The 21544-nt window shown below is 73.0% G+C and overlaps 2 protein-coding genes across 2 annotated transcripts in view; both read right to left on the bottom strand.

Moving 5' to 3' along the window:
- The window catches only part of HUWE1 (HECT, UBA and WWE domain containing E3 ubiquitin protein ligase 1), a 29152-nt gene extending 16654 nt beyond the window's left edge, over positions 1-12498 (bottom strand). The window contains exons 1-42 of the mRNA XM_088521522.1: positions 12444-12498; positions 12084-12155; positions 11905-12003; positions 11159-11365; positions 10927-11079; positions 10774-10836; positions 10602-10679; positions 10474-10521; positions 10321-10389; positions 10139-10238; positions 9955-10055; positions 9720-9870; positions 9524-9651; positions 9301-9441; positions 9113-9230; positions 8890-9030; positions 8717-8818; positions 8555-8635; positions 8353-8459; positions 8105-8282; positions 7932-8023; positions 7630-7841; positions 7500-7557; positions 7233-7409; positions 6908-7153; positions 6702-6835; positions 6531-6631; positions 6249-6449; positions 5941-6157; positions 5144-5266; positions 4554-4785; positions 3514-3759; positions 3312-3434; positions 3144-3239; positions 2336-2605; positions 2104-2256; positions 1871-1998; positions 1717-1798; positions 1458-1634; positions 1195-1377; positions 769-1107; positions 23-218 (exon numbers count right to left, since the gene is read on the bottom strand). Of these exons, the coding sequence (XP_088377648.1) occupies positions 23-218; positions 769-1107; positions 1195-1377; positions 1458-1634; positions 1717-1798; positions 1871-1998; positions 2104-2256; positions 2336-2605; positions 3144-3239; positions 3312-3434; positions 3514-3759; positions 4554-4785; positions 5144-5266; positions 5941-6157; positions 6249-6449; positions 6531-6631; positions 6702-6835; positions 6908-7153; positions 7233-7409; positions 7500-7557; positions 7630-7841; positions 7932-8023; positions 8105-8282; positions 8353-8459; positions 8555-8635; positions 8717-8818; positions 8890-9030; positions 9113-9230; positions 9301-9441; positions 9524-9651; positions 9720-9870; positions 9955-10055; positions 10139-10238; positions 10321-10389; positions 10474-10521; positions 10602-10679; positions 10774-10836; positions 10927-11079; positions 11159-11365; positions 11905-12003; positions 12084-12128 (5896 nt within the window). The 5' untranslated portion in view covers positions 12129-12155; positions 12444-12498. The remainder of the gene's footprint in view (positions 1-22; positions 219-768; positions 1108-1194; positions 1378-1457; positions 1635-1716; positions 1799-1870; positions 1999-2103; positions 2257-2335; positions 2606-3143; positions 3240-3311; positions 3435-3513; positions 3760-4553; positions 4786-5143; positions 5267-5940; positions 6158-6248; positions 6450-6530; positions 6632-6701; positions 6836-6907; positions 7154-7232; positions 7410-7499; positions 7558-7629; positions 7842-7931; positions 8024-8104; positions 8283-8352; positions 8460-8554; positions 8636-8716; positions 8819-8889; positions 9031-9112; positions 9231-9300; positions 9442-9523; positions 9652-9719; positions 9871-9954; positions 10056-10138; positions 10239-10320; positions 10390-10473; positions 10522-10601; positions 10680-10773; positions 10837-10926; positions 11080-11158; positions 11366-11904; positions 12004-12083; positions 12156-12443) is intronic.
- A 2087-nt stretch (positions 12499-14585) lies between these two features.
- Positions 14586-20909, bottom strand: LOC104572838 (histone lysine demethylase PHF8-like). The gene is given in 21 exon segments (XM_088521519.1): positions 14586-15035; positions 15037-15081; positions 15172-15281; positions 15380-15475; positions 15541-15788; positions 15864-15973; positions 16075-16160; positions 16662-16816; positions 16935-17032; positions 17126-17383; positions 17463-17552; positions 17652-17743; positions 18369-18475; positions 18557-18644; positions 18727-18889; positions 18970-19156; positions 19233-19374; positions 19448-19608; positions 19680-19788; positions 19858-19943; positions 20784-20909. Coding segments are annotated over 21 exon segments (2979 nt in total). The 5' UTR covers positions 20882-20909.
- Positions 20910-21544: the final 635 nt, after the last annotated feature.

The raw sequence follows: 21544 nt of genomic DNA, 5'->3' as shown, positions 1-21544 counted from the left end.
CGGGCGCGGGGCCGGCGCTCACCGGTGCCGGAGCCGCGGGGCGCGGGCAGCGCGATGCGGATGCAGGCGGCCGCCACCTCGGCGAAGACCTGGGGGCTGCGGCAGGCGGCGGGGCCCAGCACGCGCAGGATGTAGTTGATCTCGCGGGAGCCCAGGCTGCCCGACACCACCCCGGACGTGGTGCTGCCCGCGCCGCTCGTGGCCGCCGAGCGCACGACCTGCGCGGAGCCCCCGACGTCAGCGGGCGCCGGGATCGTCCCCCGCGAGGACCCCGGCCCTGCTCCCGGTGCCCCCATCCCTCCACCCGCGTCCCGCCTCGGCCCAGCATCCCCAGTGCCTCCTTTTCCTGGTATCCCAGGGCCCCCCACATCCCTGTCCTGCTCCCCAGATCCTCGTTCCCACCCCAGTGCCCCCCACCCATCCCCTTGTCCCCAGGCCACCCAGCACCCAATCTGTGTCCCCATTTACCCCTTATCCCACTCTGCCCAGCTCCCTCTTCCCCCCAATCCCAGAGCTTCCAGCACCCCTGGTTCCCAAACCCCCCATCCCGGTGCCCGCAGCTGCCCGGCCTCCCCTCCCGGTGCCTCCCTAACCCCCCGGTTCCCAAACCCCCCATCCCGGTGCCCGCAGCGGCCCGGCCTCCCCTCCCGGTGCCTCCCTAACCCCCCGGCTCCCAAACCCCCCATCCCGGTGCCCGCAGCTGCCCGGCCTCCCCTCCCGGTGCCTCCCAACCCCCCCGACTCCCACATCCCCGTCCCGGGCGGGCACCTTCTCCATGGTGTGCCGCAGGGTGCAGGGGTCCTCGATGATGTGCCGGAAGAGCAGGGTGACGAGCGGCGTGAAGCCGGTGAAGCCGGAGCTCTGCGTGAGGCCGAGGATGGTGCGGGTGCTGCGCAGCTCGGCGAAGAGCAGCGCGTGCTTGTGGTGGCGCGTGAGGCGCAGGCAGAGGCGCAGCGTGGCGTGCAGCGTGTCGGGGTCCACCGGCACCCCCAGCATGCTCACGCAGGCGCGCAGCACGGCCGGCACGGCCTCCTCGGCCAGCCCGCGCACCGGCGCCTCCGCCGCCTCCTCCGCCGCCTCCTCGCCGCCCGCCGCCTCCTCCGACGGCTCTGCGGGGACAACGTGGGCACCGGGCGGCCCCGGGCGGGCAGGGGGTGCCGCCGTCGCCGCGGGCCATTCGGTACCTGCCGCCGCGGCCCCGTCGGTACCTGCCGTCGCGGCGGCGCCGCTCTCCTCCTTGGCGCGGCCCTCGGGCTCGCGGCCCTCGTCCGGCGCCCGCTCGGCCTCTCCGCCGCCCTCCTTGGTGCCTTTGGCGGCGCGGGGCACCCGCAGCAGCGTCAGCATCACGGGCCGCCGGTTGCCGGTCTCCTCGTTGACCTGCGGGACGAGAGCGACGGCGCTGGGCGAGGGCCGGGGTTGGGGGGACGCGCGCGGCGGCGCGGGGCGGCCCCCCGTACCTGCACCATGGTGGTGAACTGCACGGTGTAGCGGCGGCGCCCGGCCGTGAAGCGCACGCTGCTCTCGCCCGCGCGCCACGCCGCGTCGATGGTGCTGTTGTTGCTCGCGCTGTAGCTGCACCAGCGCCCCGAGCGGTCATCGAACCACCGCCAGTTGTTCCCGTTGGCCTGGAGGTACTGACAGGGACAGGCAGAGAGGGTCAGCCCCACCACGGGGTGGCCCCCGCCACGGCCACCCCCGCGCCCCCCAACCACCCACCTTGTTCATCTGCGCCCGGCGCTTGGACGACACGGCCGTTTTCTCGTAGAAGTCGATGAGCAGCAACACGGGGGTGATCCACCTGGGGACAGGGCAGTGACGGGGGTCAGCGGGTGCCGGGGGGGCGGCACACGCGTCCCCCCCACCTCCTTACTTGGGCGTCTGCACCTCCTTGTGCTCCTTGGCGGCCTGCAGACAGGGCTGCACCACCTCGAGCAGCTTGATGAGCACGTCCAGGACGCAGCTGGACTCCACGACGCGGGCGCACGGCAGCTTCAGCTCCTGCGCGGGTCAGGGGGCTGCGGTGAGCGGTGCCGCGGTGCCCGCGCGCCAGGGCCCGTCCTCCCTCGAGGAGGAGGAGGAGGAAGAGGAGGCCGCCGGGCTCACCTCGAAGAGCAGCGTGAGCAGCAGGATGCGGGTGGCCAGGTTGGAGGCCTGGGGCAGGGTGGCCATTTGGCTGATCCACTCGGAGACCGTCTTGGTGTCGCTGGTGGTGAGCGGCAGCGCCGCCTTGATGAGCACGTCGGCCGCCTCCCACACCTGGGCCGAGAGGGGCGGGCGTGAGGGCCGCCCGGACGCCGGGGCCCCGAGGTCCCCGCCGCCGTCCCCCCGGCCTCACCTGCTTGACCACCTGCTTGAGGATGGAGTCGCGGTAGGCGGCCCCGTTGCGCTTGACGGCCGTCATGATGAGGTCGCACACGCGGTACACGGTGTCGGGCAGCTCGTCCAGCAGCTGGGAGCAGCCGGGCAGCATGGAGTCCGTGAAGGCCAGGAGCTCGGCGGGCTCCAGCGGCTCCGCGCCCTCGAACTTCTCCAGGCACTTGGCCTCCTCCTCCTCCTGCCGCTCGCGCGCGCGCCGCTCCTCCTCCTCCTTGCGACACGCCGCCTCCTGCGCGGGGGACGCGGCGGCCGTCACGGGGGGGACAGGGTGACGGTGGCATAAAAGAACAGGGTGGTGACGGTGACACAAGAGAACAGAGTGGTGACAATGGAGAACAGGGTACTGATACTGCTGGACAAGGTGACAACGTGAGAGACGCGATGGAAGCAGTCGGGGACACGGGGACCATGACAGAGGACACTGCAGAACAGCGGGGGCTGTGGTGGCACAGGACGCGGTGCCCGTCACGGGGGGGACAGGGTGACGGTGGCAGAGAAGAACAGGGTGGTGACAGCGACACAGGAAAACGGGGTGGTGACAATGAGGAACGGGGCAGTGATAGTGCTAGACAGAGTGACAACGGTAACAGCCGCAATAGAAGCAGTTGGGGACATGGGGGCTGTGGCAAAGGACACTGCAGGAGCAGCGGGGACCGCGGTGACATGGGACGCGGTGACCGGGGACACAAGGGCCTCGTCCCAGGCCCAGCGGAGGCTCCAGGCCCCGCCGGGCCCTCCCGCTCCCCTGGCTCTTGCCCGTGCGTCACCTCGGGGGACTCGGCGCGCTGCTCCATGGGGATGTCCTGGCCCAGCGACATGGCGATGGCCCTCATCATCTGGTCCTCCTCCGACATGCTCAGGTCCTGGCGAGGACGCCGATGAGGAGGAAGGCCCCGCGCCGGCCTCGGCGCCCGCGCCGCGGCGCCGCCGCTTACCCGGACGACGCCGCCCATGAGCGGCGGCGGGTGCGTGAGCAGGTACTCGGTGGCCTGCTCCATGGTGTTGGTGTTGAGCAGGGCCTCCATGGCGTGCTCCCGCGTGAAGCCCATGTCCATGAGCTGCGGAGCAGACGATGGAGGCGTCAGCGGCCGCCGGCGTCGCCACCGCGGCCCCCGTGGCCCCCCGCGCCGCCCCCACCTGCTGCAGCTGCTGCTGGTTGACCTGGGGCTCGCGGCGGGGGCCGCCGCCGCCGCCGCCGTCGTCGGGGGCGCCGGGCTCCTCGTCGGCGCGCGGCCCCTCGCGCTCGCGGCCCAGGCGCTCGCGGATGAGGGGCTCCCCGCGCAGGATGTGGCACAGGATGGCCAGCATGGACTCGGCCATGCGGCCCCCGTACACCTTGAGCGGCCGCCGGTTCCACAGCTGCTTGATGCACGTGAAGGCGGCCTGCGGGCGGGGGCGGCCGTGAGGGCCCCCCGTGTCCCCCCGCGTCCCCCGCGCTGCCACAACCCCCTTCCTGCCCTCACCCAGCCCCACGGTGCCCCAAGTCCCTTCCTGTCTGCCCCCACCTGCCGCTGTCCCTTCCACGTCCCCTCGCACCTCCACATCGTCCCAGCGTCCCCAGGGTCCCCTCAGGCTCCCCTCCCGCCTCCACATCACCCCAGCGTCCCCACGGTCCCCTCCGCATCGCCCCAGTGTCCCCACCATCCCCTCCGCGTCCCCCCGTGCCTTCGCATAGCCCCAGCGTCCCCAAGGTCCCCTCGCACCTTCGCATCTCCCCAGCACCCCCAGGGTCTCTCCTACGTCCCCTCACACCTCTGGATCGCCCCAGCGTCCCCTCCATGTCCCTTTGCGCCTCTGCATCGCCCCAGTGTCCCCGCAGTCCCCTCTGCGTCCTCTCCCACCTCCCCATTGCCCCAGCATCCCCAGGGTCCCCTCTGCGTCCCCTCTGCATCACCCCAGGGTCCCCAGGGTCTCCTCCGCGCCCCCTCACGCCTCCCCATTGTCCCAGTGTCCCCAGGGTCCCCTCTGCGTCCCCTCGTGCCTCCCCACCACCCCAATGTCCCCAAGGTCCCCTCCACATCCCCTCACACCTCCGCATCGCCCCAGTGTCCCCACTGTGTCTTCTCATGCCTTCCCATTGCCCCAGTGTCCCCAGAGTCCCCTCTGCGTCCCCTCACGCCTCCACATCGCCCCAGCGTCCCCAGGGTCCCCCGCGCGTCCCCCGCGGCCGCGGGCACCTTCTGGGTGACGACGAGGAAGCGCAGGGCGCTGAAGTGGGGCTGCCCGGGCGCGGGCGCCTTGGCGGGCAGCGCGTGGGGCGACTCCAGCACCGTGCTGGGATTCACCATCTTCTCCACCAGCATGAGCCACGCGTCCAGGAACTCGCCGGTGCCGTCGGGCAGCTCGGGGTGCTCCAGCCCCTCGGCCACCGGCACCTTCCCGCCCATGGACAGCGCCCAGTTGAAGGTCCTGGAAAAAAGCGGGGGAGAAAACGGTGTGGGGGGAGATTCGGGGTCCAGAAAGCCCCTCGCTTTCGTGTGTGGCCTTGGGTTTGGCAGGGGCTCCATCCTAGGAATAACAGGGGGTTCCTGGGTGCCTTGGGGGAGCCCTGGGACCCCCTGGGGAAGCGGGGAGAGCCCCGCGGGGTCTCGGGGGGTCCTGGGACCCCCTGGGGAAGGAGGAGAGCCCCACGGGGTCCAGGGGAATCAGGGGAGCCCCGGGACCCCCTGGGGGAGCGGGGAGTGCCCTGTGGGGTCCTGGGACCTCCTGGGGGAGTGGGGAGAGCCCCGCGGGGTCCCTGGGGGTCCCGGGGGGTCCCGGGGCTCACTCGAAGAGCGCGTTGTGGCCGCCGGAGCACAGGAACTTCTGCAGCATGAGGTGATAGGGGAACTTGCGCTCGTCAAACAGCATCGGCGACGTGAAGCCCACGGAGCAGATGAAGAACGTCAGGCTGCAAGGGGGGGGGGACGGAGCGGCAGCCCCGCCCTGGTGTCAGGCCCCGCCCCTCGGACCCCGCCTCTTCAGGAGGCCCCGCCCCTGGCCCTGCCCTCAGGCCCCCATGCAGACTCAGAATACTAAGCCCCTCCCAAAAATTCCTTGGCCCCGCCCCCAGCCCAAAACCCCCATGGGCCCACCCCCTTAGCCTCACGCTGAGCCACTTGGCCCCACCCCCAGAACCTTTGGCCCCACCTCCAGGCCCCACCCCCAGCTACCCCAGCTTCACTCTGAGCCCTTGGCCCCGCCCCAGGCCCCACCCCCAAAGGCCTTGGCCCCGCCCCAGACACCCTAGCCCCACCCTTAAAGACCTTGGCCCTGCCCCAGGCACCCTGGCCCAACCCTTTAAGGCCCTGGCTCCACCCCCACACCCTAGGCACCACCCTCAAAGGCCTTGGCCCCGCCCAGGCACCATAGCTCCGCCCCTGCACCCTTGGCCACGCCCTTGGCCCCGCCTCCAGGACCATGGCCCCATCCTTTAAGGCCTTGGCCCCGCCCCAGGCACCCTGACCCAATCCTTTAAGGCCCTGGCTCCGCCCCCACACCCTAGGCCCCACCCTCAAAAGCCTTGGCCCCGCCCCAGGCACCATAGCTCCGCCCCCCCGCCCTTGGCCCCGCCCCCGCGCTGACCGGAAGCGGGGTGTGGGGGTGTAGGGGGGCGGCTGCCAGCTGAGCCCCTTGGTGAGCAGCTTGGTGAGCGCCGAGGCGGTGGCGCGGGCGGCCGGCGTGGGCGCGGGGGCGGCGCTGGCCGCGTGGTGGCTGCGCCGCTGCCGCACCGGGGAGCCCACGCAGAGCTTGACGAGCAGCCCGAAGAGCTCGGCCAGCGCGCGGCCCAGGCGCGAGGAGGCTGCGGGGGAGACGGGGGCAGCGGGTGCATCCCGCGGCGCTGCCCGAGCTCCGCGCGCCGCCGCGACGGCGCCCGCGGCCCCGGCGCTCACCCGAGAGCAGCGGCTTGATCTGCTTGATGCGGGCGGCCATGGCCGGGGTGATCTTGGCCTTGCCCTTGGCGTCGGCGGCGCTCGGCTCATCCGTCTCCATGGGGGCCAGCGCGTCGCTGTCCAGCCCCATCCCCTCCAGCAGCCCCTGCGCGGGGGGCTCGGCCGCGGCCCCCCCGGCAGCCGCCGCCTCCGTGTCGCCCTCTGCGCGGCGGCCGTCAGTGCGGGGGGACCCCCCACTCATGGGGTCCCCCCCAGCAAATCGCGCCCCCCAACCCAACGTACCCGCTCTCCGGCCGCCCTGCACCGGGCTGGGCGCCGCCTTCTCCTCCTTGGGCACCAGCTTCTGCATGTCGGCCTGCCCGAACTCGCAGCCTGGGGGGAGGCTGCCGTGGGGCAGGGGGGTCAGTGGGGCGCCCCACGGGCGGGCAGAGCCCCCCCGGCCCGGCGCGGTACCTGTTCGGGGTGCAGAGCGAGAGCAGCACGGTGCTCTCCCACACCAGCGAGCAGTAGAGCTGGCTGAGCTTCCCCAGCACGCTGAGCCCCAGCTGCGAGCCCCACTGGTTCACCGAGATGGCGCGGATCTCGCTCTGCGGGGACGCGGCGCCGTCAGGCCCCGGGTCCCCGGCGTCCCCCTCCGCGCGCCGCCCCGTGCCACCGACCTGGCCCACGCGGCACGTGTGCACGAACATCATGATGTAGGCGTGCGCGGCGGTGAGCGCGTGCAGCAGCGGCGTGGCCTGCGCCGACAGCGTCGCGTCGGCCACGCTGCCCGCGGCCGCCAGCTCGCGCAGCAGCACCGAGCCCCCCGGCGCCTCGATGGGCCGGTGCAGCGGCTCCAGCGCCGACAGCACCGCGTCCAGCTGCAGCAGCCCCTCCTGCAGCACCTTGGGCTCGTGCGACAGCGTCTGCGCGGCGGGGAGGGCGCTCAGCACCGGCGGAGACGGGGGGGGTGTCCCCTTCGCCCCCCCAGCCCCAGCCTCCTACCAGGATGGATTTGCAGACCCCGGCCACGGCCTGGCACGCGGCCGACGTGGGGAAGTCCACGGGCAGGTTGGGCAGCCCCAGGATGGTGACGAGGGGCCGCAGCCCCCGCTGCGCCACGAACTCCTGGCAATGGTCGTCCGTCGTGTTGTTGCTCAGGATGGACTCCACGAACTTCATCTTCGGGGGGTGGGAGACAGCAAAAAGGATCAGAAGGCGACGGGGCCCCCTCCCCGCGCGCCCCCGGCCCGGCCGCGGCGCCCCGCTCACCACGTTGAGGATATAGTCCATGAGCGGGATGGGGATGCGCTCCTCCGTGCCCACCACCCTGCGAGGAACACGGGTGCTGAGGGGCGGCGGGGGGCCCGCGCCGTCCCCCCCGCCGCGGGGCCGCACTCACTGCTGGCTGGGCTCGGCCTCGCTCTGCTGCGTGGCGCTGAAGCTCTGCATGGCCTGCACCTCCTCCTCCTCCTCGTCCTCGCTGGAGGCCTCCTCGGCGGCGTGGGGCGAGCGGGGCGGCGGGGCGGCCGCGGTGCCGTCCGCCTTCTGCATCGAGGGCTTCTGGCAGATGTACTTGGGGTCCCGGCCCAGGCTGCAGATCTCCTCCAGCAGCTGCGGGCGCATAGGGGGGTGACGGGGCGCCCGGGGGCGACGGGGCGCCCGGGGGTGACGGGGCGCTCGGGGCCGCCCCGCGGCGCCCACCTTGATGATGGCCGTGGTGGCGTCCGTCTTGAGCGTGGGCTGGTGCCGCATGAGCTCGTCCACGGCGCTGCCCAGGTTGGAGGCGGTGTCCCCTGCGGAGCGGGAGGAGGGCTCGGACGCCGGGGCCCCTCCACGCGGGGCGGCGCGGGGCCGGGGGCGCGCGCGGGGCTCACCCAGGGGGTCGGAGCTGCGGCGGCGGCGCATGGCGGGGAGGTAGTCGGGCGAGAGCAGCACCTTGAAGAGGCGCTCGAAGGGCTGGCACTGCACGAAGGACTGCAGCCCGCGCGCGTTGAGGCACAGCGCGCTGAACACGTTGGGCAGCGAGCCCAGCACCTCCCGCGTGGCCGGCACCTGCGGGGGCGGCGGTGAGGACCCCGCGCGCCACGCGGCACCCGGCCGCCCGCGGCGCCGGCCCACTCACGTCCTTGATGAGCAGCGCGTGCAGCATGACGTCGGTGAGGCCGTTGTCCTGCAGGGAGGAGAGCAGCGAGGGCTCCTGGAACACGAACACCGTCACCACCTCCGTCGCTGCAGCGGGACGAGACAGGGGGGAATGAGCAGGGGGGCGGGGGCAGCGCGCGGCCCCCATCGCCGCCGGCCCCGCCGCGCGCCGCCGCGCTCACCCAGCAGGAAGAGCGAGGGCCCGTAGTACTCAGCGTTGCTGATGATGTGCTTGAGCGAGGTGGGCAGCGAGCCGTCCATGACTGCGGGGGACGGCGGGCGGCAGCGTCACCTCCTGCCCCGGCGCTGCCCCCCGCCCCGCGCCGCCCCCCGCGCCCCCGCACCGTGCCGGATGCCGTCGGAGAAGGCCGGGTCCTGGATGGCTTTTTTCAGGAAGTTGAGCATGGATTTGAGCAGGGCGGCGCGCTGCGGGATGCACTGCACTCCTGCGGGGCACAGCGGCCCGTGAGCGGCGCGCGGGGGGCGGCGGGCACCGGCACCCGGCGCTGGCACCTACCGCTGCGCGGCGGGGGGCTGCCTGCGGCCACGGCGCTGGTGCTGGGCACGGCGGCCCCCGGCGCCCGCGGCTCCGGCGGCGCCTCCGGCCGCGGCTCGGAGCCGGACGGGCCGGGACTGCCCTCCATGGCCACGTCCGTCACTGCGGGGTGGGGACAACGGGGACAACGGGTCAGCGCGGGGCGCCCGAGCGGGGCCGAAGCCCCCCCGGTCCGTTCGCTCACCCTCCATGTCGGTCTCCATGTCCTCCCCCTCAGGCAGCGCGGCCGCGGCGGCCGCCGGGCGCTGCACCTTGGGCTTGATGACGAAGGGGCACTCGCGGCGACACAGATCCACCTCGTGCTGCGGGAAGGGACCGTGAGCGCCCGCGCGGCGGGACGGGACGGGGGCCGGGGGGCACGGGGGGGCCCACCTCGAGGCGGTAGATGAAGATGGAGAGGCCGCTGTGCGACTGGAAGGCGGCCATGTCCAGGTTGGTAATGAGGTCCACGACGCGCACGGCCCGCGTCACGAACGTGATCTGGTCCTGCTCGTCCCCCAGGAACTTGATCACCTGTGGAGCGGGAGGAGCGGGGCCGTGGAGCAGCCGCGGGGCCCCCCTGTACCCCCCCCCGGTCACCGCGTCCCCCGCGCACCTTGAGCAGAGCCTCCATCATCCCGCACGACACCAGGGCCTCGCCGCCCGCGTCGTAGCTGGCCAGGTGGTAGAGGAAGGAGAAGAGCGCGGTGGCGAACTGGTGCGGGTAGGGCTCCATGGAAGGGTCTGGGGGGGCCGGGGGGGTGTCAGCATGGCTGCCCCCCCAAAACCCCCCCCGGCTGCCCCGCACGCACCGATCATGGCCTGGATGCAGTTGCGCACGAGCACGGGCAGGAAGCCGTGGTAGGACGCGGTGCCCGTGCAGTCGATGATGCTGCTCAGCTTGGGCGTCCGCTCCAGGTGCACGATGGAGGTGAGCGTGCGCAGCGAGGCCGCCTTGATGTCCTGCAAACAGGGGGGGACACCGTGAGGGGGGGGCACCCTGGGGACACGGGAGGGGACACGCGGGGCCGCGGCCCCCGGCCCCACCATGAGCTGCTTGTCGGTGATCTGCAGCACGTCCACGAGCTCCTCGATGAGCCCGTTGTACAGGATGCTGTTGGCCGACTCCTGCAGCGCGTTGGAGTAAACTGCGGGGGACAAGCGCGGCGGGGGGGTCACCCCCTGCACGGGGAGGGGGTCCGGGCCGCGCCGGGCGCCCCCGCGGCCGTACCCAGGATGGAGATGGCGTGCAGCCGGGCCTGCACCGCCTGCAGCCGCTTCTTGTGGTTGGAGAAGCCGTGCGCCAGGCGGATGTGCGTGAACAGCAGCATCTGCGGGGGGGGGACAGCGGGGGGGGGTCAGCAGCTGCCCCCCCGCCCCAGCCCCCCGCGCGGGGAGGCGGCCCCCACTCGCCTGCTTGTCCTTGGGGATGCTGTACATCTTGGTGAGCGACTCCATGATTTCCGACGGGCTCTCCGAAATCTGCGGTGGTTGTGGGGGGCTCATCTCAGCGCTCACCTGCCCCCCACAGCACCCCCGTGACCCCCCACCCACAGCAGCACCCACCTTGTCCAGCTGCTCGATGTGGATGTAGTGCAACGTGGTGCTGGTGGCCTGCGGGAGGGCAGGGGACAGCGGCCGTGAGGGGGTGGCACGAGGGGGACGGTCGCGACGGCGCCCAGGGCGGCACTCACCCGTTTATCCACCTTGACCTCGGCGCCCGGCTCCGCGTAGAACTCGAAGTGCAGCGTGGTGGCGCTCGGCGGGTATTTCTGCGCCGCGGCGGGGGCGACAGCGTGAGCGGGGCCCCCCCGAACCCCTTTATTGGGGTGGGGGGCCACGGGGACGGGGGCCGGCGGCGCTCACCAGCATGTGCAGGTCGCGGCAGCACTCGGCCAGCCCGAAGCCGTTCTCTTTGCCGCCCCAGCTCTGCGCGAGGAGGAGGAGGAGGGCGGCGATGAAGGCGGCGGGTGCCCCCCAAAACGCCCAGCACCCCAAAACCCCCCCGGCCCCGCTCACCTCGGCCAGGTGCTGCAGGCGGGACAGCAGCGGCGCCCGCTTGTCGGAGCCCAGGCGCGTGATGTAGTTGGAGCGTTTGCTGAAGACGTAGAGCAGGTTGAGCACGGCCAGCACCACCTGCATGTCCGACGAGGCCAGCAGCGTCGTCAGGTGCTGCGGGAAGGGGACAGCGGCCGTGAGGGGACGGCGGCGGCGGCGCCGGGGACCCCCCTGCGCTGGTGCCCGCGCCCACCTCGATGGAGCTGTAGAGGTGCCGCGAGAAGCTGTACTCGATGAGCAGCGCCGTGAAGTTGAGCACGGCCAGGAGCAGCGCCTTGAGCTGCTGCCGCTGGGGCCGGTCGCAGGCCAGCAGCCAGGCCATGGCCTCCACGGCGCGGCCGCCCTCGGCCAGGATGCCGTCGAAGCGGTCCAGCAGGTCCACCCAGTGGTAGAGCTCGCACTGCGGCCGCCGCGCGCCCGTCGTCAGCGCCCGCCCCGGGGGGCGCGCGCGGGATCCCCCCCCGTGCCCCAACCCAGCCCCATGGGCTCCCTGCAGCTCCCCTTCCCCAGGGCTCCCCCCGGCCCCACAAGGTGCCAGGGAGGGAAAAGCCGGTTCCAAACGAATTCCGAAAGGTTCCCCAGCCAAATGAGCCCAAGGGAATTCCAAAACATCCCCCCGTTCTGTAACCACAAACCAAGTCCAGAAAAAAGCTCCACATTCTATCCCCCTCACCCAAAATTTCCTACATCCAACGCTTCCCAAACAAATTCCAAAACATTCCAGCTCTTCCTCAACGACAGAAGGGCCCTCCCGACCCGGGCGCTCCAGAAGCACCAGCCACATTTTGGGTGGGGGGCTCCACATTGCGCCCGTCCCCAGCGCAGGTTGGGAGCCCCCATGAAGCCCCCACGAGGGGCCCCGCGCGCCCCCCCACCCCCAAACCGCGACGTTCCCTAAGGACGAGCAGCCCGGGGGGGCCGGGGGGGGGCAGCTCCCACCTTCCCGATGTTCCATGTCTTGATCTGCTGCAGCTCGGCCAGGAGCTGCTCGTCGCTGCAGCCCTTGAGCTTCTCAATGAGGGCCCTGCAGTCTGCGGGCTGGGGGGGGGGACACGGGGACCGCGTCAGCCCCCGCGGCGCCCCCCCCGACCCCCCCCCGCGCCCCCCTCCCCGCTCACCGCCTCCGTGGGGGTTTTCTTCAGTTTCGTCCTGTCCACTTTCATCTTCGCTCGCTCGTCCGCACGCAGCGCCTGCGCGGGGGGGCGGGGGGGGCTGCTGAGGGCCCAGGCGTCCGGGGGGCGGCGGGGGGGGGGGACCCGCTATTGTGGGGCCGGGGACTGCGAGTCCCGTCAGGCAGCGGGCGATGACGTCGCGGCTCCGCCGGGGAACAATGAATGTGCAAAACGGCCGCGCGACGCGGGGAGGGACGGACGGACGGACGCGGCCGGGGAAGGGGGGGGCCCGCGCCCGCCGCCGGCCCCGGCGGCCACCGGGAGGGTGAGGAGGGGGGCCGGGACGCGGAGGGGGCCGGCGCTTACCGGGAATCAGAGCCAGTCCATGGCCGCAGGGCGGCGACGCGGAGAGCGGCGGGGGCTGCGGGGGAAGCGGCGCCGTGAGGCCGCGGCCCCGCGTTCCGCCCCCCCGCGACCGAAAAACTCATAAAAGCCCCCCCGGAAACCACCCAAACGTAGCGTTTCTGGGGCGCAAACGCCCTTCCCGAACACACGTAACAAAAACGCAAAACGCCGAGAAAACTCGTGCTGTGGGAAAGGAGGGGAGCGCAGAGCCCCGGGCACACGTACGGAGGGGCAGCGGCTCCCCCGAGCAGCCGGGGGGAGGCCGGAGGAGCCGAACCCCCTCCCGCCAACGGGGAGCCCCCGCCGGGCGCGGGCGCCGGGGCTGGACGGGGAGGGAAGAGCCGCAACCCCCCAAGTCCCTCCGCCAACGGCGGGAGGAGCCCCCAAAACGGGGGGGCAGCCCCGGGAACAACGATCGCCCCCCCGGGAGCGGGGCAGAGCTGGGGGCCCCGGGCGGCCGTTCGGTGCGGGGAGCCGGGAGGCCGCGAGGAAACGAGACGCGCCCGGGCCCGGCGTGACGGGGCCGGACCGCCCGCCGGGGCAGAGCGGGGCCCGAGCCCGGCCGCGCCGCCGCTCCCGCCGGCCGAGCCCCCCCTCCCCGCCCCCGGTACCTGCTGGGGGGCGGCGGAGGGGAAGGGGGTGAGAGGGAAAGAGCGGAGATTGCGGCGGGGGGGGGGGGGGGTCAGCGCCGGGGCCGGCCGCCTCCTGCCGCCGCCGCCGCCATCTTACACAGAGCCCCCGAGCCGCGGCCCCGCCGAAATCCCGCGAGAACGCGGCTCCCGCGAGAGCCGGCGCGCGAGGGGCGGGGCGGGCGCCGCCATCTCGCGAGAGTAGCGGGGCGGCCGCGCGAGAAGCCGGGCTGACAGACTGAGTTCTCGCGAGAAGAGAGCGCGCGCGCGCGCGTGTGTGACTTGGGGGGGGGGGGGACATTCGCTCCCCCCCGCCCCGCGACGGCGGGCGCATCGGGGGGGGGGAAGAGAGAGGCCGCGCCGGGTCTCGCGAGAGGATGTCCCACAGCAGCATGAGCGTGGGGCAAACCTCGCGAGAATTCCATCCCCCGTCTCCCGCCCCGGTAACGACTCCATCGCCCCCCCTCCCCCACATGGCAGCATCGCCGGGGCGAGGAGACGCCGCGGGGACGGGCGCGGGGGCCTCCGCCCGCCCCCTCCCCGCCCGAGGAAGCAGCACGTCCCGCGGGAGCGGCGGCGTCCCGGGACTCACCGGCGGGCGGGCGGCTCCCGCGAGACCTGCCAGGAGATCTCGCGAGGCCGCGGCGGGACACAACGGCCGCGGAGGGGAGGGGCTCCGTCTCGCGGGAGCCCCGCAAGCCTCGCGAGAGTCCGGACTGCGCGCGGGAGGATGCGGGGAGGGGGCGGGGCTGGCGGTGGGTGGGAGATGTCGCGAGACGCGCGCCCCGCCCCTTCTCCTCCCCCACCCCGGTGCGGCGGGCACTTCTCGCGAGACTGACACCGCCTTCGCGCGAGAGCTGGAGCGGACCGGGCAAGTCAGGTGACATTCTGGAGACGCGTTACTTTTTTTCCTTTTTTTTTTTTTATTATTCTAACGATATAAAATTGGGAGGGGGCGTGGCCTCGCCCGCCTCCTAAGACAAGGGGCGGAGCCCAGCATGGCGCCTCAGCCAATGAGGTGCAGCCTCCCACGCCCCCCCCCCCATCAACCTGAAAACGAGGGAACGGACTTAAAAGAAAAAAAAAATCCGGTGACCAATCCGAGGAAGCTCCGCCCCTCCCGTCAGCCAATGGCGCGGTGGGGCGGGGCCTCAACTGCCGCTTTGCTCCAGCAGCGTCCAATCACACGCGGCTGCCAGGTGGGGGGGCGGGGCTACACACAGCTGCCCCGCCCTCACGGGAGACGCCGAGGGGGTGGGGAGGAGGGCGTGGCCTCACGAAGACGGGCGTGGCCACGCAGAGCCGCCCCGCCCTTGCAGCAGAGGGCGTGGCCGCGAGGGGGCGGGGGCTCGCGGGGAGGGGCGTGGCCACGCAGGGCCCCCCCATCGCAGCGGACAGCGCAGGTGCACCGGGGGGCGTGGCCGAGGGGGCGTGTCCGGGAGGGGGGCGTGTCCCCGCAGGCCCCTCCCCGCGCTCAAAGCAGCAGCTTCCCGTTGCGGTGGATCTTGAGGATCCGGCCCAGGCGCTGCTTGGCCGTGGCCAGGCCCTTGCGGGGCCGCCGGCCGCCCCCGGCCACCGCCGCCGTCCCGGCACCGGCAGCGGCCCCGGGCCCGCGCGGCGCCTCCCCCCGGCCGCCCCCCCGGCCCGGCGCCCACTCGCCCGGCGGCGGCGGCGCCCGCCGCGGCCCCGACAGGAAGACGCCGGGCGCCATGGGGGTGGGCGCCCGGCCCGGCGGCCCCGGCCGCGCCGTGTACTCGTGGTCGGCCAGGCTGGGCGGGTAGGGGGGCGGCTCCGCCGGGGCCTCCGCCTCCGCCCCGGCGCCCCCCACCTCGGGCTCGGCCGCCTCGGGAGACGCCGCCGCTTCCACCTCGGGCTCCGGGTCCGGCTCCGGGTCCGGCTCGGGCTCCGGCTCCGGGCTGGGCGGGGCGCCGCTTGGCCGGGCCCTTCCGCCGCTGCAGCTTGCGGTGCTCCTAGTGGGAAGCAGAGGAGGACGTGGGCAGCGCGTGGGCCTCCGGCCACCCCCAAAAGCCCCGGTTTTTGCCCCAAATCCTCACTGGTACCTGCTGGGCCAGCTTGGCGGCAGCGGCCGCCAGCCCCGTCTCCACCGAGGCCACGCGGGTGCCCTCGCGCACGGGGCGGCTCTGCCGGGGCAGCGTGGGGGTGACGCGGGCTGCGGGGACAAGGACCCCCCCAGGTGAACAACGGCCAGAAAGGGGGGGGGATGGCAAAGCAAGAGGGGGCCCAGGCGTCCGGGCGGCCTCCTCTGACCTTTGGGGCTCCAGGGCGCGTCGTCCGTCACCTTCTTCCTCTTCGGCAGCGACTTGAGCGCGGGGTCGTCTTCATCCGACTCCAGCGAGGGGTAAACTGAGGCGGGGGGGGGTTAAAATACATAGGGGCAGCTGAAGCCCCCCCCGGGCCGCGGCACTCACTGTACTCGGCGTCCTTGAAGCAGGCGCCCAGGCTGTCGTGCTCGTCGGGGCTGCCCTCGTCGTCGTCGCTGTCGGTGCTGCGGGGCGCGGGCGGGGGGGCGCCGCGGCGGGGGCCCCCGGAGGCGCCCGCGGCCCCCCGCTCCGCCGCCGCCCACCAGCCCGGCGCCGCCGGGACCCCGGCCGGCAGGTTGGCCATGCGCAGCATCCCCTGGATGGCCTCCCGCGTGCTGGGGGAGGCCGGGGCCTCGCTGGGGGGCGGCGGGAGGCGTCACCCCCTGGACGGAGCCCCCCCCCGCCGCCCCCATGTCCCGGTCCCCCCTCACCTGAGCGGGGGGTACTCGGAGCCTCCCACTTGCCGACTGGCCTTGAGCAGGTCCAGGATGCCGGCCGCGCTGCCGGCCCCGCCGTCCTCCTCCTCCGTCGTGTAGTCCTCCTGGAAAGCCAGGGAGGGAGAACAAGATGGTGGCTGTGAACCCCCTGTTCCCCCCCAAAAAATACCCCCCCCGCCCCAAAATACCCCCCCTCGCCTCTTACCTCGATGTCGAAGTCGACCTCCCCCGGCTCCCGCACGCGGTTCGGGTCGGAACAGGGCTTGGCCCGCGGCAGCTTCCGGGGCAGCCCTGGGTGGGGAGGGGGCACAAGAGACCCTCAGGGACCCCCCCCTGCTCCCCACGGCGCCAGGAGGAGCGGGGGGAGGTTTGGGAGCCGCTCTGGGACCTCCCGCCCGCGGGACGGGGACGGGGACCCCGCGGGATGCGGCGGAGCGCGGGATGGGCACGGGGATCCTGCGGGATGCGGCGGGACGGGGACGGGGACCCCGTGGGATGTGGCAGAGCGCGGGACAGGGACGAGGACCCTGCGGGATTCGGCGGGACCAGGATGGGGATCCCGCGGGATTCGGCGGAGCGCAGGATGGGGACGGGAGACGCAGCAGAATTTGGCGGGACGGGGACCCCGCGGGATGCGGCTGAGCGCGGGACGGGGACCCCATGGGATTCGGTGGGAAGCAGGACGGGGCTGGAGACCCCACGGGATGCGGCGGGACGGGGACCCCGCGGGATTTGGCGGGCCGGGGACGGGAATCCCGCGGGATTTGGCGGGCCGGGGCCGCCGGGGCTCACGGGGGAGGCAGCGCGGCGGCCGGCGCGGCGGCGCCTCGTCGATCTGCAGATCCTCCTCCGAGTCCAGGTCGGCGCCCGGGGGGCTTGGCGGGGAGCAGGAGGCCGAGGGGGGGGCCTGGGGCCGCCACCGCCCCCCCAGGCGGCTCCGCCGGGGCCTGCGGCAGGGGACACAAAAGGGGGGGGGGGTCAGTCCTGTGGCACCCCCCTTCCCGTGCTGCCCGTTCCCAAATATCCCCGTTCTCCCCCCAAAACGTGCCCCCTCCCCGGGCTCACCGGCTGCTGCGGCCGTTGGGCAGCGCGAGCGGCAGCTCCTCCTCCAGCGCCTCCGAGTCGCCCTCCGTCTCCTCCGGGCTCGAGCTGGGAATCTCCAGCTGCAGCACGGATTTGGGAAGAGGGGTCAGGACCACCCGGGGGGGCTCATAACAACCTCGGCACTGAATAAAACCCACCCCTCACACACGCACCTCTTCCTCCTCCTCTTCCTCCTCCTCCTCCTCTTCCTCGTCCTCCTCCTCCTCCTCGTCGTCGTCGTCCTCCTCCGACGGCCCCGGGCCGTGCAGGGGGCCCCGATGCTCCTTGGGCTCCAGCGGCCGGAGGCGCCGGGGGCCGGCGCCGAGGTGGGGGGGGGCCTTGGGGGCGCCCCCCTTCCTGCCCAGAGCGTCGGGGGGGCCCCGCGGCAGCCCCAGGGGCCCCGACTTGGCCACGCTCTGCTGGAAAATGTCCTGCCCGAGGGGGGGGCGGCCTCAATACGGGCCCCCCCTGCGCCCCCCAGCCGCCCCACGGCGCCCCCCAACCTCCCACCTCCACCAGGCGGATCTCCTTGGCCAGCTCCTTGATGAGCTGCCCCGGCCGCACCGTCTCGGGGATCTCGTGCTCGTGGTCGGCCAGCACCTGCGCGCGGGGGGGGGGGAAACAACAGATCGGGGGCAAATGGGGGCAAAATGGGGCCAAAAATGCCCCGGAGCCCCCCCAGAGCCCCCCCAGCCTCACCTCCTTGCGGGTCCAGGCGCGGAAGGCCGTGGTCAGCGCTTTGGCCCCGTGCACCAGGTAGGCCACGGGGTGCCGGCGGTTCTCCCGCAGCCCTGGGGACACCGCACCGTGGCCCGGGGCCGCCGGGAGGGGCTGCGACACCCACCCCCCCCACGCAAAGATCCCGGGATCCCCACGGAAACGGCAGGGTGGGAGCCCCTGGAATGGGGCCGAGACACCCAGTGCCCCCAGGGGAGGCTGAGACCCCCGGGACCCCCAAGCAGCAGCCTGTCCCCCCCATGGGTCACATAAGGACCCCCAAGGACCCCTTGGATGATGCTGAGGTGCCCCAGGCCACATAAAGACCCCCAAGGACCCCTTGGATGCGGCTGAGCAGCCCCAGGCCACATAAGGACCCCCAAGGACCCCTTGGATACGGCTGAGCAGCCCCAGGCCACATAAGGACCCCCAAGGACCCCCTTGGATGCGGCTGAGCTGCCCCAGGAGCCCCCTGGACCCAGCTGGGAGCCCCCCAACCACCCCCAGGTTCCCCAGGACAGAGCTGAGACACTCGAGGACCCTCCAAATAACCCCATGGACCCGCCCGAGAAGAACCCGTGACCCCCCAGGACGGGGCTGAGGACCCCCCCGCAGGGGGCTGGGGACCGCAGGACCCCCGGGACGGCGCAGAGCACCCCAGGATGGAGCCGAGGACCCCAGGGACCCCCCAGGACCCACCTCGAAACGTGTCCAGCAGGTGCTTGCCCACGTACCAGCAAATGGTCTCGAAGTTGGGGAACTTGAAGAGCTCGGCGGTGCTGAGGCGCTTCTCAATCTCGTAGGCCCTGCAAGGCCGGGGGGCACAAGGGAGCATGGCCGGGGGGGTCCAAATCGGGGGGTCCGTGTCCCCCCAGCCCGGCACTCACTTGAGCTGCATGTCGATGTTGAGGCTGTGCAGGAAGTTGCCCCCGAAAGCCAAACAGTCGACGGGCGTCAACACCGCGTGGATCCAACCTGCCGGGGAGCAAAACGGGGGGCCGTGAGGAGCCCCCGGCCCCACCAGCACCCCAAGAACACCCAAAAGGGGAATCTCTACCGGTGGGGATGAAGAGAGTCTGGCCCTGGCGCAGGGGGCAGCGGTAGCACCGGTCCACCTGGTCGCCGAAAAACATCTCGCCCTGGTTGCTGGAGCTGCTCCAGGCCTCGAAGAGGGCCAGGTTGGCCGGCGTGGGCCGGGCCAGGTAGAAAATCTTCTCGCCCTGCGGGACGGGAGGCCGTGAGCCGGGGCGAGGAGCCGGGGGCGGCGGGCAGGACGCGCGGGGCGGCCCCGCGGACGCACCCGCAGCACGTGGTACCACACGGAGGTGCCGCCGAAGTCGATGTGGAAGTCGGTGTAGCTGTCGCGGGCGCTCATGAGGCAGTACTTCTGCACGCTGGGCCGCTCGAACACCGACTCGCCCGGCCACAGGTTCTCCACCCACGAGAGCTTGCGCACGATGCGCGGCGTCTCCACCAGGTTGGACAACCTGCGGCGGCGGCGGCGGTGAAGCCGCCGGGACGGCCCCGGCGCGCCGGGACGCGCGGGCGGCCGCGGGGACTCACCGCGTGTCGGAGAACTCCAGGCTGATGACGTTGAGGACGCGGTCGCGGCGGGCGCCGCAGAAATAGGCCACGAAGTCGCCCAGCCGCATGCGGCAGTCGGCCTGGCGCGCCACGTCGATCACGTCGATCTCCTTGTCGGGGCCTGCGGCGGCGGGGACGGGCGGCAGCGCTGGCGGCGGGTCCCCCCCGCGGCCCCGCGGCCGCCCCTCGCTCACCCACGTAGAGCTCCACGTCGCGGGCGCCGAAGGACGGCGGCGGCAGCGTCATGCCCAGCCCCTCCTTGCGCAGCACCAGGATGGGGACGCTGAAGCTGTTCTCCTCCAGGAACTCCACCGTGAGCTGCGCCCCGCTCGGCTTCAGCAGCACCTCGTCGGCGCTGGGGAGGCCACAGCGCTGCCACGGGGCCCCTATATCCCCTATATCCCCCCGTGTCCGTCCGAGCCTCACCTGGGGAACGTCCGGCTCCGCAGCTCCCGCACGAACTGGGCGCTGCCGGTGCGGATGGGGCGGCCGGGCTCGGACTCGGGCGGCTTGGCCGGGCCGCGGCGCCGCTTCACTGCCGGGGCCGGGGACGCGGGTCAGCGGCGGCGTCGCCCCCCGCGGCCCCCGGGCCCCCGACACTCACTGACAGAGGGGCCGTGCAGCTCCTGGCACTTGGGGCAGTGGTAGAGGTCGATCTCGGCCGCCGCGTCCTCCTCCACCCCCACGCAGCTGCGGGGGGAAACGCGTGGAGAGGTCAGGGACACCCACGCAAAGACACCGTGTCCCCCCAGAGCCCCCATGTCCCTCCCAGAGCCCCCACGTCCCCCCCAAAGCCCTTGTGTCCCCTTCCACGTTGGTCTTCCCCTCAGCAAAGTCCCCGTGTCCTCCCTGCCAAAGTCCCTGTGTCCCCCCCAGAGCCCCCACGTCCCTCCCAAAGCCCTTGTGTCCCCCTACAAAGCCCCTGTGTCCTCCCTGCCAAAACTCTCGTATCCCCCCACAAAGCCCCCAGGTCCCTCCCAAAGCCCTTGTATCCCTCCTGCCAAGCCCGTGTCCCCTCTAGAGCCCTTGTGTCCCCCGCCAAAGCCCCAGTGTCCCCTTCCACGCTGGTGTTCCCCTCAGCAAAGTCCCTGTGTCCCCTCCAAAGCCCCCACGTCCCTCCCAAAGCTCTTGTGTCCTCCACCAAAGCCCCAGCGTCCCCTCCAAAGCCCTCGTGTCCCCCCTACCAAACCCAGTGTCCCCTGTAAAGCCCTTGTGTCCTCCCTCAAAGCGTCTCTGTCCCCTCCAAAGCCCCTGTGTCCCCCTCAACCTTGGTGTTCCCCTCAGCAAAGCCTCCGTGTCCGCTCCAAAGCTCTTGTGTCTCCCCAAAAAGCCCCTGTGCCCCCAAAGCCCCTGTGTCCCCAAAGCCCCTGTGTCCCCCCCAAAGCCCCTGTGTCCCCATCCCCAAAGCCCCCGTGCCCCCAAAGCCCCTGTGTCCCCAACCCCAAAGCCCGTGTCCCCAACGCCCCCGTGTCCCTCCCAAAGCCCCTGTGTCCCCGCGTCCCCCGCGTCCCCCGCGTCCCCCGTCCCCACCTGCCGTGGAACCAGTCCTGGCACACGTCGCACTCGATCATGAAGCGGGTGACGTCGTAGGGCAGCCGGCACAGGCAGTAAACGGGCACCGACGCCATGGCGGCCCCCCCGCCCCACCCTACGGGGCCTATAGGGACCCTCCTCGTGGCATCTGCGACCCCGCGGGTGGCAGCCGGGCCCCCCCCCGCTCAAAGTCCACGTGGGGGGGGGGCTGCTGGCGGGGCCCCCCCTATGGAATTAGCGGGGGGGCCGCTCTGCCCGCGGCTCCTATAGATCTATAGAGCCCCCGCTCTCCTCCCCGTCCCCTATGGCGTTTCCATGGGCCCGAGGGCCGCGGGACGGAGCGGGGCTCCCCCCCGCGCCGCTCCGTGCGGGAACCCCCCCCGCGCTTCCCCGGGGCCGCTCCGCAGGCCCGGGCGGCCCCGCCGCGCGGCCGGTACCGCCCGCCCCGCTCTACAGCGCCCCACGGGGCCGCTTCCCCGATGCGCGGCCCCCACGGAGCCCCCGCGCCCCCCGCTCGGCCCTACGGGACCCGCGACCCCCGGCCCGGCCCGCGCCGCCGCCGCCGCTGCTCCGCTCCGGCCTCCCAATAAAGTTTATTCAAACGCGGAACGGGAAGGAGGGAGGCGGGGCCGCGCCGCCATCTTGGGGTCACCGGAAGGAGGCGATGGGGGGGGAAGGTCACGCGTCGCGGCCGCGCCGCCACCTCGGGGAGGTCGCGCAGGCACCGCGGCCGCGCGGGGAGCCGCCATCTTGGGAGT

This window comes from Tinamus guttatus, unplaced genomic scaffold, assembly GCF_059628265.1.
Source record: "Tinamus guttatus ecotype Peru unplaced genomic scaffold, ASM5962826v1 Tinamus_guttatus_pri_ptg000124l, whole genome shotgun sequence".
Classification (NCBI taxonomy): Eukaryota; Metazoa; Chordata; class Aves; order Tinamiformes; family Tinamidae; genus Tinamus; species Tinamus guttatus.
The sequence above is the reverse complement of the archived record's forward strand: the minus strand, read 5'-3'. Positions and strand labels throughout refer to the sequence as shown.